This window comes from Pseudorca crassidens, chromosome 20 (genome assembly GCF_039906515.1).
Source record: "Pseudorca crassidens isolate mPseCra1 chromosome 20, mPseCra1.hap1, whole genome shotgun sequence".
NCBI classification, from domain to species: domain Eukaryota; kingdom Metazoa; phylum Chordata; class Mammalia; order Artiodactyla; family Delphinidae; genus Pseudorca; species Pseudorca crassidens.
This window is the reverse complement of record NC_090315.1, coordinates 55,126,329-55,143,452: the sequence shown is the minus strand read 5'-3', so window position 1 is coordinate 55,143,452 and position 17,124 is coordinate 55,126,329. Positions and strand designations below refer to the sequence as shown.

Here is a 17,124-nt window from a genome sequence, read left to right as displayed (position 1 = left end):
TCTTTTTTCCTTTGAACTGATGGAGAATTGGAGCAGGAGGGGAGGGAGGCCCACATGGCATGCTGGGAGACCCCAGGAGAGTCAAGCTCAGGAGGCTACTTTTTTTAAAAATTGAAGTATAGTTGATTTACAATGTTGTGTTAGTTTCAGGTGTACAACAAAGTGATTCAGTTATACATACATATATATATCTATTCTTTTTCAGATTCTTTTCCATTATAGGTTATTACAAGATATTGAATGTAGTTCCTTGTGCTATATAGTCGGACCTTGTTGTTTATCTATTTTATAAATAGTGGTATGTATCTGCTAATGCCAGACCCCTAATTTATCCCTCCCTCCCCTTTCCCCTTTGGTAACCGTAAGTTTGTTTTTTATGTCTGAGTCTGTTTCCGTTTTCTAAATAAGTTCATTTGTGTTATGGTTTTTAGATTCCACATATAGGTGATACCATATGATATTTGTCTTTCTCTGTGTGACTTACTTCGCTTAGTATGATAGGTGAAGTCCATCCATGTTGCTGCAAATGGCATTATTTCATTTTTTATGGCTGAGTAATATTCCATTGTATATATTATATACCAACATATATATATATATATATATATATATATATATATATATATATATATATATACACCACATCTTCTTTATCCATTCATCTGTTGATGGACATTTGTTTCCATGTCTTGGCTATTGTAAATAGTGCAGCTATGAATATTGGGGTGCATGTATCTTTTTGAATTAGAGTTTTCTTTGAGAGGCCACTTTCAAGCCATGTAAAGATGCTGTAGGTTTTCTGTGACCCGGCAGGAGTTGGGGGGAGCATCAGAAGTTGCACGTATGCCATCAGCCTCAGTCAGGTTGGGCTCACTGAACAAGAGTGGGGAGTGGAAATGGTGTCATCCTTGAAAGCATGGGGTCTGGAGCCAGGATGCATCAAACCAAGTCTTAACTCTCTGCTGCTTGTCAGAGATGGGGTCTTGGCCAAGGTCCTTAATCCCTGGGCACCTCAGCTTTGTCCTTTATCAAAAAGAGAATAAAGTGACCTACCTCGTTCAGGTATTTTGAAGATTAAATGAGTTAACATGTATAATATTACATTACTGTGTAGGGATCACATAGGACAGTGGCTGGCATTTGGTAAATGCTGAGTGAATGTTAGGTGGTGGTGGTATTATTGGGTCACCTGCCAGTGAACAGCTGAGGAGGCTGTCCTGCTGCCTGGAAAGGCCTCTCACTGGTCCAAATTTTCTCCATCTCCGAAGGCCCCGTTCCTTCTCAAAGGAACCTCCCTGTCCATCCAATTTGAAGTAGCCATTCTTTCCCACAGCCCCTTTCTCTTCACCGTCAGACCCCTTTTCATAATTGTTATCACCTGTGACTTCGTGCACCCTCATTCAAGCGCTGTGTCCCCAGCAGCCTGTAGGTGCCATGCTGGCGGTCTGTGGGTTCACCATGGCCTGCGGTGCCTTGTGTACGGACACACATTACAGTGTTGGACGCAGGACTTCACGAAGCCGTCTCCTTCTTCAGTGCTTGTGGGCCACATGCTTGGCACCTTGCTTGCCTGGTTCTGGTGGCTTCCCACTGGTGAGGTGTAGCCAGGTGGCCAAGAACTTGGGCCGAGGAATCAGACGAACTAGGGTTCCAATCTTGGCTAACCACCTACTGACTGTGTGATAGAGGGAAACTTACCTAACTTCTCTGAGCCTCAACTTCCTCACCTGTCCGTGGTGAGAATACTGCCCAGTGGAAAGCTTATGAGTTCTTAACACAGTTCCTTGGACTTAGCATGTGCCACTAAAGGTGACTGTCACCATCCTCATTCCTAACAAGACAGCCATCCACCTGTCATCGTGGCGCTGGTAATAATTGCCTCAGTTTCCCTGCCCCCACCTGCAGTAGAGTCACATCTTGTGTTAGCGGGGATCACAGAGAGAACATGTTAATGAATGATTTGGTTGAACTCAAAGGAATTGTTCAGGGCCTCAGATTGCTTACCTTTGAATAGAGAAGGTGGCAGGTGTGTGAGCACACGCTTTTTTAATAGCATTCACGCTTTCCTAGGTAACTACAGGAGAAGGGAATTGACCATTGTTTCCATTTGGAGGGCCTGAGCCTCAGGTAGTGCACGAGGCCTGTGCAGGTAGCGTGGGGCGGGGCATCAAGAGCAGAGCTGCTAGCACCTGGGGGCCCAGGTCTCTGTTTTCAACAGGTGTGAGGAGTTGAGGACAGTGGCGGAGGTTGGGGGGAGCTTAAGGGAAAGACAGGATTTCCAGACAGAGAACGTTGCAGTCATTTAACATTCAAGTCCTAAATAATGTAGGCTTTTGTTATCAACAGAACAGACTAGAGTTCTGGTTCTATTTGAGGATCTCCCGAGAAGAAGAGGAAAAGAGGGTCAGAAAACCTGTACAGGGATGTGAAGAAGGAGATCAGGCCCCAGGAGATGGCGCATTCAAAGTCTGGTGGGGTGTTTGGGAGCCAGCTCTCCTCTGAGCTCCTTGTGGGCATTTTCATCTTTCAGAAAAAGCAGTTGTTTTTCTGAAACTGAAAAAACCCATTTTTTATAAAAGGTTTAAACGGTAGAAGAAATCATGTATATAAAATCACTTTTGTCACCTGAAGCTTTATATTTCTGAGAGCAATTCCACTCATGTCCTCGTAGTGCTTTGTGGTGTTCAAGGCACTTTACTTTCTCAATCACACCTTATTCCTTATTCCAGCAACCTTGCAGGAAGCCGCTATTATTATTATTATTACTATTTCTGTTTGACAGATGGGGACATTGAGTCCCAGAGAGGCTGGGCAACTTGCCCAGGGTCATGTGAATAGAAAGTGGAAGAGCCAGTAGTTTTTCCCCTGCATGTCAGGCCGTTAATAATCCTGTTAATACTGTTCATTGTTGGTATTGGGTTAATTTAAGTAGAAATGACTGTCAAGCCACCCAGTGGCTTTCTGGTTGGTACCAGAGGTGGAAGCAATGGCCTTTCTGTCCCTCATAAAGCCACTTGTGACTCAATCCTCCAGTAACTAGGAGGGAAGAAAACTAGCTCCTCCCCCAGTGCGCCCCCAAGTAGCCATGTAGACACCCTTGCTGACTGCCCAAGCTTCTTGAGCAGCCCTCCTCTGCACAGCCGTCTCCCACACTTGGAAGGACTTATCTAAGTAGGTGGACTCGACTCTGTCTTCTTCCCGGGGAGGAGTTGAGTGTCCTCAGGGGGTCACGTTCTGCAGGGTGGAGAAACATTATCTTTAGATACCATCCAGGTTTGTATTCACAGGAGGGTATGCAAGATTCAGTGACCTTTACTCTGGAATGCTAATCTCCTTATTTGTATATCCTCCACTATCACCCTACGAGGTAGGTGCTGTTATTTCCCCCTTGTTAGGTGAGTCATCTGAGGTTTAGTAACTTGCCCAGGAACACGTGGAGTGTCTACATGGCTACTTGGGGCCACACTGGGGGAGGAGCTGGTTTTCCACTCTCCAGCCATCTGTTCATTCATCCATTCAACCATCCATTTTTCCATCCATCCATGCATCTACCCATCCATTCACCTACCCACCTATCACTGTGTGGGCTGTTTGTCTAACATGGTTTTCTGCTTTATTCTGGGGAAGAAGGTTCTCCATTCTGGGAGCCAAGCACATGCTTTCTGAAGCTGGAGACCTCCGTGCCAACACGCATCCCGTACCTCATAGCCCTTAGACATTTCTGGGCTTCCTCCTGACACTCCTAGGTTGGTCTTCTCAGGGATGCTGCTATTTCCAGCAGTGCCATGTTGCTTGTTCACTTTCCTCCCTCCATTAACTTGCAGAGGGTTTCCCCCTTCAAAGTCCTACAAATGTGCAAAGCTGCAGGCTCCTCCAGAGCCTCCTCTTGACTTTTCTGCAGCATTATCACAAATGAATACCCAGCTAGTCCCATTCCTTGATTCAGAGATTGGAAGTTGGATTCGTTTGGCATGATTTTACTTTTTCAAGCTATTATAGAGTTTGTGTGATACATCTAAAAATTATGTAATAAATCTAAAACAGATGTTTACAGAGCATTTTATAAGGAAAGAAATTTTCATAGAAATAGGCCAATTTGATTTCAGACGGATCAATTAAGGAAACAATTTAAATTGTCTGTGAAGAAGCAGTATTATAAAGAGGCAATATGGCCTAGCTGTTTAGACATTTATTAAGTGCAAAGCAATGGAAGTCGTTTAATTATTTTGCATAGCTTCTGTTGTATATGGATCATTGGGAGATAATCTCACTTTTCAAAAATTTTTATTATGGAAAAATTTAGACACATAAAAATTCCAACATGCAGGCATAAACAGTTGTATAATGAACCCACATTTACCTATTACCCATCTTTAACAATTATCAACTATAACTGTAACTGCTTCTCCCCTCTCATATTGGTTTTTTTTCCATGAGTTTTGAGGGCATATTCCTCACTTATTACTTCATTTCACTGGGTCGAATTCCATTCTAGAAAAGTATATTATCTTGACATTAAAATATAGTAAACTTTTGAATATAATTGTTTACTTTTTCATTGAAATTTAGCTCTTTTTTGGGTAGAGCACTGGAAATTTTCTGTCAGTTTTTTTCATTAAAAATTTCACATGTATAGCAAAGTTGAGAGAATAATGAGTGAAGCCTCACTCACCCTTCACCCCGATTCACCAGTTGTTAGCCTTCGGACTGGCATTCTCTAAGTGTGTTTTTCCATGTCTTGTTGAAGACGAGAGATTTACTTACTTTTGAAGGTACATAGACAGGAGTTACATGGCTCGAAAACCAGATATATGCTCAGATCTACCTCTACCACCTCTTAGCCCTGCATTGTAGGCAGCTTGCGTCATACTTAATCCCTCATCTATCAAATCGGAGCATTAATAAGGTACACCCTGTGGGGTTATGCAAGGTACATAATAGGCGCTCAAAAAATGTCACCCATCACCTTACCTCGCAGCTGTACCCCCTGTGTTGCAGCTGGGGGAGCCGAATAGGGGGATATTGGGCTTCATTGATTCGAGTCAGTTTTGGCCAATATGGAAGATTTTTATAGTTGAGAGAGAGTTGGTATGGCCTGATGGTTAAGAAAAAAAACTCGGGGTGAGAGTGGTTCAAATCCCAGCTCTGCTTTTACCAGCTTGGAGCTTGGTTGAGAGACAATCTCTCAGCCCCACTTCCCTCTCTGTAAAGTGCGGATAGGAAGAACACCTACTGCATCGGGTTGTTGTCTGGAGAAAATGAAATGGGACCATCCATGGCCAGCATTTAGTATCGTCTGCCTCACACATGCCCAGCGAATATTACTAATCGTTAGTATCATTGTAAGTAAGGATACATTTAGAAGAGTGCCTCTGATGTAAATGCTCAGTGTTACTTATTATTATGAGTAACGGTGAAAAACGCACACCAAATTGGTCTTTAAAAGTCTGATTCGACTTTGGTGCAATGAAAAGAATATAGATCTTCAGTGAACGCTTGCAATGCGATTTCGAGTAAGAGTAAGCCTTGGATGGACAGGTCGATGCAGCCAGGCAGGTGTGGCATCGTGCAGTTGTCATGGGAAACAACGATGGTGGTTGTTCACCGCCAGTTTCCTTCAGCGATGTCCTAAAATAAACCAGCCTTCTTGAAGGCTCCTGGGAGGGTCAGCTTCCTGCCTCGGGAGCAGCTCGCCCCATGGCCAGGGCGGATGCATCTATCCCGAGGGCTCTGCGTTGTTCTTGTGTTCTGGGACTAATTTTTTTTTTCTTCTGTCTATCTCTCTTTCCTGATTCTCCTCTTGCATCCCAGGTTGAAAGGATTGTAGACAAGAGGAAGAACAAGAAGGGAAAATGGGAGTATCTGATCCGGTGGAAAGGCTACGGGAGCACGGAGGACACGTGGGAGCCCGAGCACCACCTGCTGCACTGCGAGGAGTTCATTGATGAGTTCAACGGGCTGCACCTGGCCAAGGACAAGAGGCTCAAGTCGGGGAAGCAGTCCGGCGCCTCCAAGCTTCTGCGGGACGGCCGAGGCCCCTCGGTCGAGAAACTGTCCCACAGACCCTCGGAATCCGGCAAGAGCAAAGGGACTTCCCATAAACGGAAGCGGATCAACCCTTCCCTGTCCAAGCCGAAAAAAGGGTATCCGGCCAAGCCCCCTGCAGGCGGGGACAGGGCCACCAAGACGGTGTCTTACAGGACTACCCCCAGTGGCTTGCAAATAATGCCCCTGAAAAAGGCGCAGAATGGGATGGAAAACGGGGACGCCGGCTCCGAGAAGGAAGAGAGGCATTTTGGAAACGGGTCCCACCAGCCCGGCTTGGATTTGAATGACGTGGGTGAGCAGGACCTGGGCGACTGCCACGTGAGCCCCGCGGCGCTGGCGGAGAACGGACTCGGTACGTGGCTGGTCTTCCTCTCCGATGGGGCTTTGCGGGCAGCCTAGGGAAACACACTGCCCCCACCCCGGCCCTGACCCTCAGCCAGGCAGTAATTGTCCCTTTGTCTCTTTCACCTAGGGCACTGTGGGCTCGCTCACGTGCCTGCACTGGTTACAGACACCTATGCGTGGCGGGCGGGGGGGGGGGGGGGGGGGGGCGGGGCCGGGGCCGGGGCCCAGCCACTGATGCTCCAGCCAAGGCTTGTCCTGCGTCGGAAATCCCTGGTTGTGCTTAAAGGCACCCGAAGCCATGGTAACCGCTCTGGAGCCCCTGCTCTGAGGGCGGCTCAGAGTCTTCACCCATCAGGACCCGAGACTCATGTCCCCACAGGACCAGTGCCTTTCGGAGGCCGCATGCACCTCCCAGAGCCCTTGCTTCCAGTTTCCTGCCCTCAGCGCTGTAGCCCGGAGAGGCGAGGTCTGGCCCAGGCTCTGCTGCTTCTCAGTTTGGACTTGGAATTCTCCCAACTGGTCCTTAAGCTGGAGCCTCCTGCCTCTCATCTCTCGCTAACATGCATGATCTGGCCCCATGTCTGTGTTAGGTCCTAAATGCTGCCCCGACCCCCTCCTAGGCCAGTTCTTTTGCTTTGTACCTTCTTGCCACCTCCCGCAAGCAACACAGCAAAGATTCAGGAATCCCTCCCTCTGACCAAGTCCCCACAAGCAAAATTAAGGAAAGAGGAGGCGATGACCCAGGTAATTCAAGCTCCCAAATCTGACATCTCCTCAACAGAGTGCTCAGTGGCTGAGTCTCCCAGGTGAGCCGTCTGCACCTGTTACCTGTGTTCCTTCATTTCTCAGGTACCCGTGTGTCCACGTGGTGCATTTGTCTCTTTAGCTGCCAGAACTCTAAGCCTTGGGATGTCAGGAAATCCTGCTCGAGTGTGGACAACCCATGCCCAACAGAGTAGGGCCACCCGATGCCCTGGATGGAACCAGAGTGCGTGTGGGAATAGGGGTGCCGGGACGCAGGTGGGACGGGTTGGGAGAGTTTCCGGAAGGATGGGGTGACAGAGGCAGATGCACGTTAGAGGGGTGATGATTTCAGAGTTCAGGGTGCTCAGGGCGTGCCCGGCTGGGGAGAACGTGGCGTCTTTAGGCATTCTTGCCAGGGAATCTGAGCGATCCGCTTTGAGGTTCCTCTTTCTCCAGAGAGAGGAATTTCACCCAAACAGGATTTATTTAGCAGTCTCTGCCCCAGACTGACTCATGTTTCCGTCTGGGGATCCCTGATGCTGACATGACTCTGCCTGCTAACATACGGAAAAGCTGTTTGTTTTAAAAATCCATCTCTTGGGGAGGAGTGGGCTTGTGTAAATGAGTCCTGGCACAAACACTGGTGTTTGGCGTTCCTGTGACAGCAGCGGAGGGATTCCCTGTCTCTGGAAGGGGGGCTTGTGAGGCTCCTTGGGTGCAGGCTCAGGGAACTTGGGTGTGATTGCTGGCACCCCGGCCGGGAGCAGCCCTCTACCCTGCTCAAGATGTGGCTGCCCTGAGAGTGGGGGGATGGGAACGTGGGCGGGGAAGCATGCTGACTCTAGCTGCCACACTGCAGGGCTGAGACAGAAGGCAGACCTGTAGAGAAGTTTCAGTGAAGGCATGCTTCTCCTTCCATGCCCTTTTCCAGAGCGGGACAGGGCTGCTAGCTGTGTGCAACCTGTCCTTGGGCCTCATCGATACCGCCCGGTTCACGATCTGGTGATGGAGCATGGTTCCCCATGACCCAGGGAAACAGATGAGAATGAGCCTGCTGGCCTCAGTGGTGGCCTTGTTAACCTCGAGTGCTTCCCCAGGTCTTTCTTGTCTTTGATCTCTTCTTGGCCTCATTTTTTCCCGATGTTGAATGTTCTCTACTCCACTCGGGCCCATGCCTGGACAGAGGGGAGGAAGCCACCTGCCTCTCTTTTGTTTGGTTTTGGGTGTTCCCAAAGCGCCCTTTTGTTTAATCGCATCCCACAATGTTGGTGTCCTTGAGGTTCTCATAAGCCTAAGGCAGTGGTTCTCAAATTCTTGTGTGTCAGATTCCTTGGCGCTTTGTTAAAATGCAAATCCTGTAGAATCTGATTTACTAAGTCTGGGGTGGAGCACAGAAGATGGGTTTTTAACAAGCGCCCTAGGTGGCTCTCATGCATTTGGGGACCTGCTTTGTGGCAAAATGGGGTGATAATTACGTTTCACATCAGGTGTCAATTTAAGTCAATTCAATACTTCTTTTGTTCTTCCTGAGAGTTAATCACCACGCGAGGTGCTTGGAGTAAAGTAATAAAAAGATAGGTAAGGACTGCACCCTCTGAAACTTACAGTCTGCGCTCTGCTAGGTTGAGAGTGGGTGTCTCTGGGTCATTGTTGAGAAGACTCCTGAGGCTGACTGACTGGAAGGAGTAACACATATGTTACGTAGATGGTATGCCTTTCCACATCTGCGTGACATCTTCTGTGGTCACTGGGGTGATAAATGCCCCAGCCCTGGTCAGCTTTTAACACTCTAGTTAGAAATAGCATGATATCCAGGTCTTGGAGTAACTGGGAAGAGGAAAAGACTGAGAATCCTTGCCAGAGAGAGAGAGAGGAGAGAAAGGTTTGGGGTTCTTGGAGAAGACCCAAGACAGAGGGGGTTGTGTCGTTCCAGAACTTGCCAGCCAGGGGTCAGAGGCATAGTCAAGCACAGCATGACTCCACTTATGTTTTCAGGCCGAGGGAAGCCTTGATGCGGCCAGTGTCCATGCCCATGCAGACCCTGAATGTTTTCCTACCCCCCCTCCCCAGCCCCACCTTCTCTGACCACTGCCCCCAAGGATCCAGATCCCAGTGGCACAAGGGTGAGGTAGCAGGGTTTTCAGCACGGAGGGGGCCTCATCTTTGCCGTGCAGAGGGGGACGGGGAGATCCTGGCTACGCTTTCCCAGCATTTGTTTTGGGGGTGGGCTGTTGCTTTTTATATGATTTCAACTCCTCTTTGGTGAATTAAGGTTCTGCATACAGAAAAGCAACTTATGTAACACGTTACTCATTTACTGCTGACTTCCCCGATCTGAGCTGTGGGAACAGGTGCTAAATTGGGGCTCCAGCGGGTGGTGCTTTGGTTTCAGACAGCATTTTCCCCAGCAATGTTTGTGAAGCGCGTGCAGCGACTCAGTGCCGCTTTTGCTTCTGATTCTTCTCCCATAATGACAAATGGCTCTGTGGTCCGGGTACCATCTGCCTCAGTATCCCTTCGGGAGCTTGTTAAAATTGGGCTCTACCCCAGTCAAATGAATCTCAGGGGGCAGGGTGTGGATTGTGTCTTTTAAATGCTGAATTTTAACTGCCATGATATATACAGTAGTTCCCGCATAAGCGTTTGGTTGTAAGTGATGGGTGGTTCATAGATCCCATCCTTTGTTGGTAGATCGAGTTACTCCTTCGGTTTTAAGCTTGTAAGTGGGAGTGTGATTTAGTCCTTTAAACATTTAAAACCTGATATAATTTCTCCTTCTTGCAAATGCACTGTCTACCAGGCATCTCTCTCTCTCGCTTTTTTTTTTCCCTAAAACAGACTGTTTCATCCATATAGAAAAACCGTTGGGTTAGTGAACTCCTGCTGTGGTCTGGTCTAGAACTGATTAGTTCTGTTGCATCAGAATAGGCCAAAGCATCAATATGTGACAGATTCAGATGAGCCTTTAACCTGTGGACACACCCCTGCCTAGGAGCAAACTCTGAGCCCCAGCGCAACACACAGACGCCCAGCGTTTTCCGAATTTCCATGAAGCCAGTGAGTTTCCACTTTGATGCTGACCTGGTGACCCCGTGTTCACATTTCCTCGAATTTTGAGAATCATTGTCCTTGTTTTCTGATGAGTGTTGTCTGTGGCCCAGGTGCTGCATCTCAGACACCGCCTGATTCAGTGTTTTCAGAATTGTTCCTATCACTGAGTGAGTCATCCCACACAAACGTGCAACACTTGCCATCGTCTCTCCATTGATCTTTTAAAATTATCTCAGCTTTCACTTCTCTCATGTTTGTTTATCTCCTCCTACTCACTCTATCAGCACGATGATCGTTTTCCTTTTATTGATCATGATGGAGTAACCATGTTTTAAAAGCACTTCAGAACGAAACGTGAACATGGGAGATGCCCTATGACTTTCGAGAACCTCGTGCTCTCAGACATGGAGCCGGCATCAGAATCCACTGGCGGGTATGTTAAAACACAGATTACTGTGCCAACCCCCAGAGTTTCTGATTTAGTAGGTATGGAGCAGAGCCTGAAAATCTGCATTGCTAGCAAGTTCCCAGATGCCGCCGCTGCACCAGGGACCCTGCTTTCAGAACTGCTCGCTGCTCTAGACGAATAAGCACCAAGGTGGTTGGGACAAAAATGACAGACAGTGGTTGGGAACACCAGTTGGTGGTACTGGGGAGAGTTGAAGCCCTTTTGCTCTGGTCCTTGAGTTTGCATTCCTGAGAATTCGTAAGTTGAAAGTTTGTGAAATGAAGTTGTTAAGTGGAAGTCTTACTGCCTGGGAACTTCCCTGTTAGGCCTTGGAGTTTACAAAGTCCTTTGGTGACCCTCTCAGTCCTAACTGGCAGCTGTTAGGAGACTACCCATTTTTCGGAGGAGGAGACTGAAGTTACAAGGGTCCAGGTTGGGACTAGGAGAGAAACCCAGGCAGTTCAACTCCAGTGATGGTCCCTAGGTCACTGCTCAGCTGGCTCCCAGGCAGTACAAGGCAGTTCCTGATCCCTGATAAAAATATGCCCTGACTGAACTCTGCTCAACGTTATGTGGCAGCCTGGATGCCGGGGGGGGGGAGGGGGGAGTGTGGAGGAGAATGGATACATGCATATGTATGGCTGAGTCCCTTTGCTGTGCACCTGAAACTATCACAACATGGTTCATCAGCTATACTCCAATGTAAAATAAAATTGAAAAACAATATGCCCTGATTGGGGGACCCCCAGAGTGCTCGTGGGGCAGAAGCCACTTGGACTCACCCTCATTTCTTATTGATGGACAGATACAATTCTTCTAAGCCTGAGAAATTAACTCTGTGCCATTCAATTTGAAAGCCAGGAGTAAATGGTCAATTTCATTAAAAAAATACAACTTAACAAAACGGACTCACAACTAGAAAACCTGAGTAGGGCAATAACTCTTTTTTTTTTTTAAGCATCTTTTTTGGAGTATAATTGCTTTACAATGGTGTGTTTCTGTTTCACAACAAAGTGAATCAGCTATACATATACGTATATCCTCATATCTCCTCCCTCTTGCATCTCCCTCCCACCCTCCCTATCCCACCCTTCTAGATAGTCACAAAGCACTGAGCTGATCTCCCTGTGCTATGCAGCTGCTTCCCACTAGCTATCTGTTTTACATTTGGTAGTATATATAAGTCCATGCCACTCTCTAACTTTGTCACAGCTTACCCTTCCCCCTCCCCATGTCCTCAAGTCCATTCTCTACATCTGCGTCTTTATTCCTATCCTGCCCCTAGGTTCTTCAGAACCACTTTTTTTTTTTTTTTTAGATTCCATATGTATGTGTTAGCATATGGTATTTATTTTTCTCTTCCTGACTTACTTCGCTCTGTATGACAGTCTCTAGGTCCATCCACCTCACTACAAATAACTCAATTTTGTTTCTTTTTATGGCTGAATAATATTCCATTGTATATATGTGCCACATCTTCTTTATCCATTCATCTGTTGATGGACACTTATGTTGCTTCCATGTCCTGGCTATTGTAAATAGAGCTGCAGTGAACATTGTGGTACATGACTCTTTTTGAATTATGGTTTTCTCAGGGTATATGCCCAGTAGTGGGATTGCTGGGTCATATGGTAGTTCCATTTTTAGTTTTTTAAGGAACCTCCATAGTGTCTGTATCAATTTACATTCCCACCAACAGTACAAGAGGGTTCCCTTTTCTCCACACCCTCTCCAGCATTTATTATTTGTAGATTTTTTGATGATGGCCATTCTGACTGGTATGAGGTGATACCTCATTGTAGTTTTGATTTGCATTTCTCTAATGATTAGTGATGTTGAGCATCCTTTCATGTGTTTGTTGGCAATCTGTATATGTTCTTTGGAGAAATGTCTGTTTAAGTCTTCTGCCCATTTTTGGATTGGGTTGTTTGTTTTTTTGTTATTGAGCTGCATGAGCTGCTTGTATAGTTTGGAGATTAATCCTTTGTCAGTTGCTTCATTTGCAAATATTTTCTCCCATTCTGAGGGTTGTCTTTTCATCTGGTTTATTCTTTCCTTTGCTGTGCAAAAGCTTTTAAGTTTCATTAGGTCCCATTAGTTTATTTTTGTTTTAATTTCCATTTCTCTAGGAGGTGGGTCAAAAAGGATCTTGCTGTGATTTATGTCATAGAGTGTTCTCCCTATGTTTTCCTTTAAGAGTTTTATAGTGTCTGGCCTTACATTTAGGTCTCTAATCCATTTTGAGTTTATTTTTGTATCTGGTGTTAGGGAGTATTCTAATTTCATTCTTTTACATGTAGCTGTCCAGTTTTCCCAGCACCATTTATTGAAGAGGCTGTCTTTTCTCCATTGTATATTCTTGCCTCCTTTATCAAAGATAAGGTGACCATATGTGTGTGGGTTTATCTCTGGGCTTTCTATCCTGTTCCATTGATCTATCTTTCTGTTTTTGTGCCAGTACCATACTGTCTTGATTACTGTAGCTTTGTAGTATAGCCTGAAGTCCTGGAGCCTGATTCCTCCAGCTCCGTTTTTCTTTCTCAAGATTGCTTTGGCTATTCAGGGTCTTTTGTGTTTCCATACAAATTGTGAATTTTTTTGTTCTAGTTCTGTGAAAAATGCCATTGATAGTTTGATAAGGATTGCATTGAATCTGTAGATTGCTTTGGGTAGTAGAGTCATTTTCACAGTGTTGATTCTTCCAATCCAAGAACATGGTATATCTCTCCATCTGTTTGTATCATCTTTAATTTCTTTCATCAGTGTCTTATAGTTTTCTGCATACAGGGCTTTTGTCTCCCTAGGTAGGTTTATTCCTAGGTATTTTATTCTTTTTGTTGCAATGGTAAATGGGAGTGTTTCCTTAATATCTCTTTCAGATTTTTCATCATTATTGTATAGGAATTCAAGAGATTTCTGTGCATTAATTTTGTATCCTACTACTTTACCAAATTCATTGATTAGCTCTAGTAGTTTTCTGGTAGTATCTTTAGGATTCTCTATGTATAGTATCATGTCATCTGCAAACAGTGACAGCTTTACTTCTTCTTTTCCGATTTGGATTCCTTTTATTTCTTTTTCTTCTCTGATGGCTGTGGCTAAAACTTCCAAAACTGTGTTGAATAATAGTGGTGAGAGTGGACAGCCCTGTCTTGTTCCTGATCTTAGAGGAAATGGTTTCAGTTTTTCACCATTGAGAATGGTGTTCGCTGTGGGTTTGTCATATATGGCCTTTATTATGTTGAGGTAAGTTCCCTGTATGCCTACTTTCCGGAGGATTTTTATTATAAATTGGTGTTGAACTTTGTCAAAAGCTTTTTCTGCATATTTTGAGATGATGATATGGTTTTTCTCCTTCAGCTGGTTGATATGGTTTATCACATTGATTGATTTGCATATACTGAAGAATCCTTGCATTCCTGGGATAAGCCCCACTTGATCATGGTGTATGATCCTTTCAATGTGCTGTTGGATTTTGTGTGCTAGTATTTTATTGAGGATTTTTGCATCTGTGTTCATCAGTGATATTGGCCTGTAGTTTTCTTTCTTTGTGACATCTTTGTCTGGTTTTGGTATCAGGGTGATGGTGGCCTCATAGAATGAGTTTGCGAGTGTTCCTCCCTCTGCTATATTTTGGAAGAGTTTGAGAAGGATAGGTGTTAGCTGTTTTCTAAATGTTTGATAGAATTCACCTGTGAAGCCACCTGATCCTGGGCTTTTGTTTGTTGGAAGATTTTTAATCACAGTCTCAATGTCAGTGCTTGTGATTGGTCTGTTTATATTTTCTATTTCTTCCTGGTTCAGTCTCTGAAGGTTGTGCTTTTCTAAGAATTTGTCCATTTCTTCCAGGTTATCAATTTTATTGGCATGTAGTTGCTTGTAGTAATCTCTCATGATCCTTTGTATTTCTGCAGTGTCTGTTGTTACTTCTCCTTTTTCATTTCTAATTCTATTGATTTGAGTCCTCTCCCTTTTTTTCTTGATGAGTCTGGTTAATGGTTTATCAATTTTGTTTATCTTCTCAAAGAACTAGCTTTTAGTTTTATTGATCTTTACTATTGTTTCCTCCATTTCTTTTTCATTTATTTCTGATCTGATTTTTATGATTTCTTTCCTTCTGCTAACTTTGGGGTTTTTTTGTTCTTCTTTCTCTAATTGCTTTAGGTGCAAGGTTAGGTTGTTTATTCGAGATGTTTCCTGTTTCTTAAGGTAGGATTGTATTGCTATAAACTTCCCTCTTTTTTTTTTTTTTTTTTTTTGCGGTAGGCGGGCCTCTCACTGCTGTGGCCTCTCCCGTTGCGGAGCATAGGCTCCGGACGCACAGGCTCAGCGGCCATGGCTCACGGGCCCAGCCGCTCTGCGGCATGTGGGATCTTCCCGGACCGGGGCACGAACCCGTGTCCCCTGCATCGGCAGGCGGACTCTTAACCACTGCGCCACCAGGGAAGCCCCTAAACTTCCCTATTAGAATCGCTTTTGCTGCATCCCATAGGTTTTGGGTCGTCGTGTCTCCATTGTCATTTGTTTCTAGGTATTTTTTGATTTCCTCTTTGATTTCTTCAGTGATCACTTCGTTATTAAGTAGTGTATTGTTTAGCCTCCATGTGTTTGTATTTTTTTTCAGATCTTTTCCTGTAATTGATATCTAGTCTCATAGCGTTGTGGTCGGCAAAGATACTTGATACAATTTCAATTTTCTTAAATTTACCAAGGCTTGATTTGTGACCCAAGATATGATCTATCCTGGAGAATGTTCCATGAGCACTTGAGAAAAATGTGTATTTTGTTGTTTTTGGATGGAATGTTCTGTAAATATCAATTAAGTCCATCTTGTTTAATGTATCATTTAAAGCTTGTGTTTCCTTATTTATTTTCATTTTGGATGATCTGTCCATTGGTGAAAGTGGGGTGTTAAAGTCCCCTACTATGATTGTGTTACTGTTGATTTCCCCTTTTATGTCTGTTAGCATTTGCCTTATATATTGAGGTGCTCCTATGTTGGGTGCATAAATGTTTACAATTGTTATATCTTCTTCTTGGATGGATCCCTTGATCATTATGTAGTGTCCTTCTTTGTCTCTTACAACAGTCTTTATTTTAAAGTCTGTTTTGTCTGATATGAGTATTGCTACTCCAGCTTTCTTTTGATTTCCATTGGCATGGAGTATCTTTTTCCATCCCCTCACTTTCAGTCTTTATGTGTCCCTAGGTCTGAAGTGGGTCTCTTGTAGACAGCATTTATACGGGTCCTGTTTTTGTATCCATTCAGCCAGTCTGTGTCTTTTGGCAGGAACGTTTAATCCATTTATATTTAAGGTAATTATCGATATGTATGTTCCTATTACCATTTTCTTAATTGTTTTGGGTTTGTTATTGTAGGTCTCTTCCTTCTATTGTGTTTCCTGCCTAAAGAAGTTCCTTTAGCATTTGGTGTAAACCTGGTTTGGTGGTGCTGAATTCTCTTAGCTTTTGCTTGTCTTTAAAGGTTTTAATTTCTCTGTCGAATCTGAATGAGATCCTTGCTGGGTAGAGTAATCTTGGTTGTAGTTTTTTCCCTTTCATCACTTTAAATATGTCCTGCCAGTCCCTTGTGGCTTGCAGAGTTTCTGCTGAAAGATCTGCTGTTAACCTTATGGGGATTCCCTTGTATGTATTTGCTGTTTTTCCCTTGCTGCTTTTAATATTTTTTCGTTGTATTTAATTTTTGATAGTTTGCTTACTATGTGTCTTGGCATGTTTCTCCTCAGATTTATCCTGTATGGGACTCTCTGAGCTTCCTGGAGTTGATTGACTATTTCCTTTCTCATATTAAGGAAGTTTTCAACTATAATCTCTTCAAATATTTTTTCAGTCCCTTTGTTTTTCTCTTCTTCTTCTGGGACCCCTATAATTTGAATGTTGGTGTGTTGAATGTTGTCCCAGAGGTCTCTAAGACTGTCCTCGTTTCTTTTCATTCTGTTTTCTTACTTCTGCTCTGCAGTAGTTATTTCCACTATTTTATCTTCCAGGTCACTTATCCGTTCTTCTGCCTTAGTTACTCTGCTATTGATTTCTTATAGAGAATTTTTAATTTCATTTATTGTGTTGTTCATCATTGTTTGCTCTTTAGTTTTTCTAGGTCCTTGTTAACCGTTTCTTGCATTTTCTCCATTCTATATCCAAGAGTTTGGATCATCTTTACTATCATTACTCTGAATTCTTTTTCAGGTAGACTGCCTGTTTCCTCTCCATTTGTTTGGTTTGGTGTGTTTTTGCTTTGCTCCTTCATCTGCTGTGTGTTTCTCTGCCTTCTCCTTTTGCTTATCTTACTGTGTTTGGGGTGTTCTTTTCGCAGGCTGCAGGTTCATAGTTCTTGTTGTTTTTGGTGTCTGTCCCCAGTGGCTAAGGTTGGTTCAATGGGTTGTGTAGGCTTCCTGGTGGAGGGTACTAGTGCCTGTGTTGTGGTGGATGAGGCTGGATCTTGTCCTTCCAGTGGGCAGGACCATGTC

General features: G+C 44.5%; 1 protein-coding gene across 2 annotated transcripts in view; it reads left to right on the top strand.

Annotated features, from left to right (window-relative positions):
• CDYL2 (chromodomain Y like 2) overlaps nt 1-17,124 on the top strand; it is a 189,025-nt gene that overhangs the window by 120,165 nt on the left and 51,736 nt on the right. For both annotated transcript variants that reach the window (XM_067720617.1, XM_067720616.1), the window contains exon 2: nt 5,812-6,400. In XM_067720617.1, the coding sequence (XP_067576718.1) occupies nt 5,812-6,400 (589 nt within the window). The remainder of the gene's footprint in view (nt 1-5,811; nt 6,401-17,124) is intronic.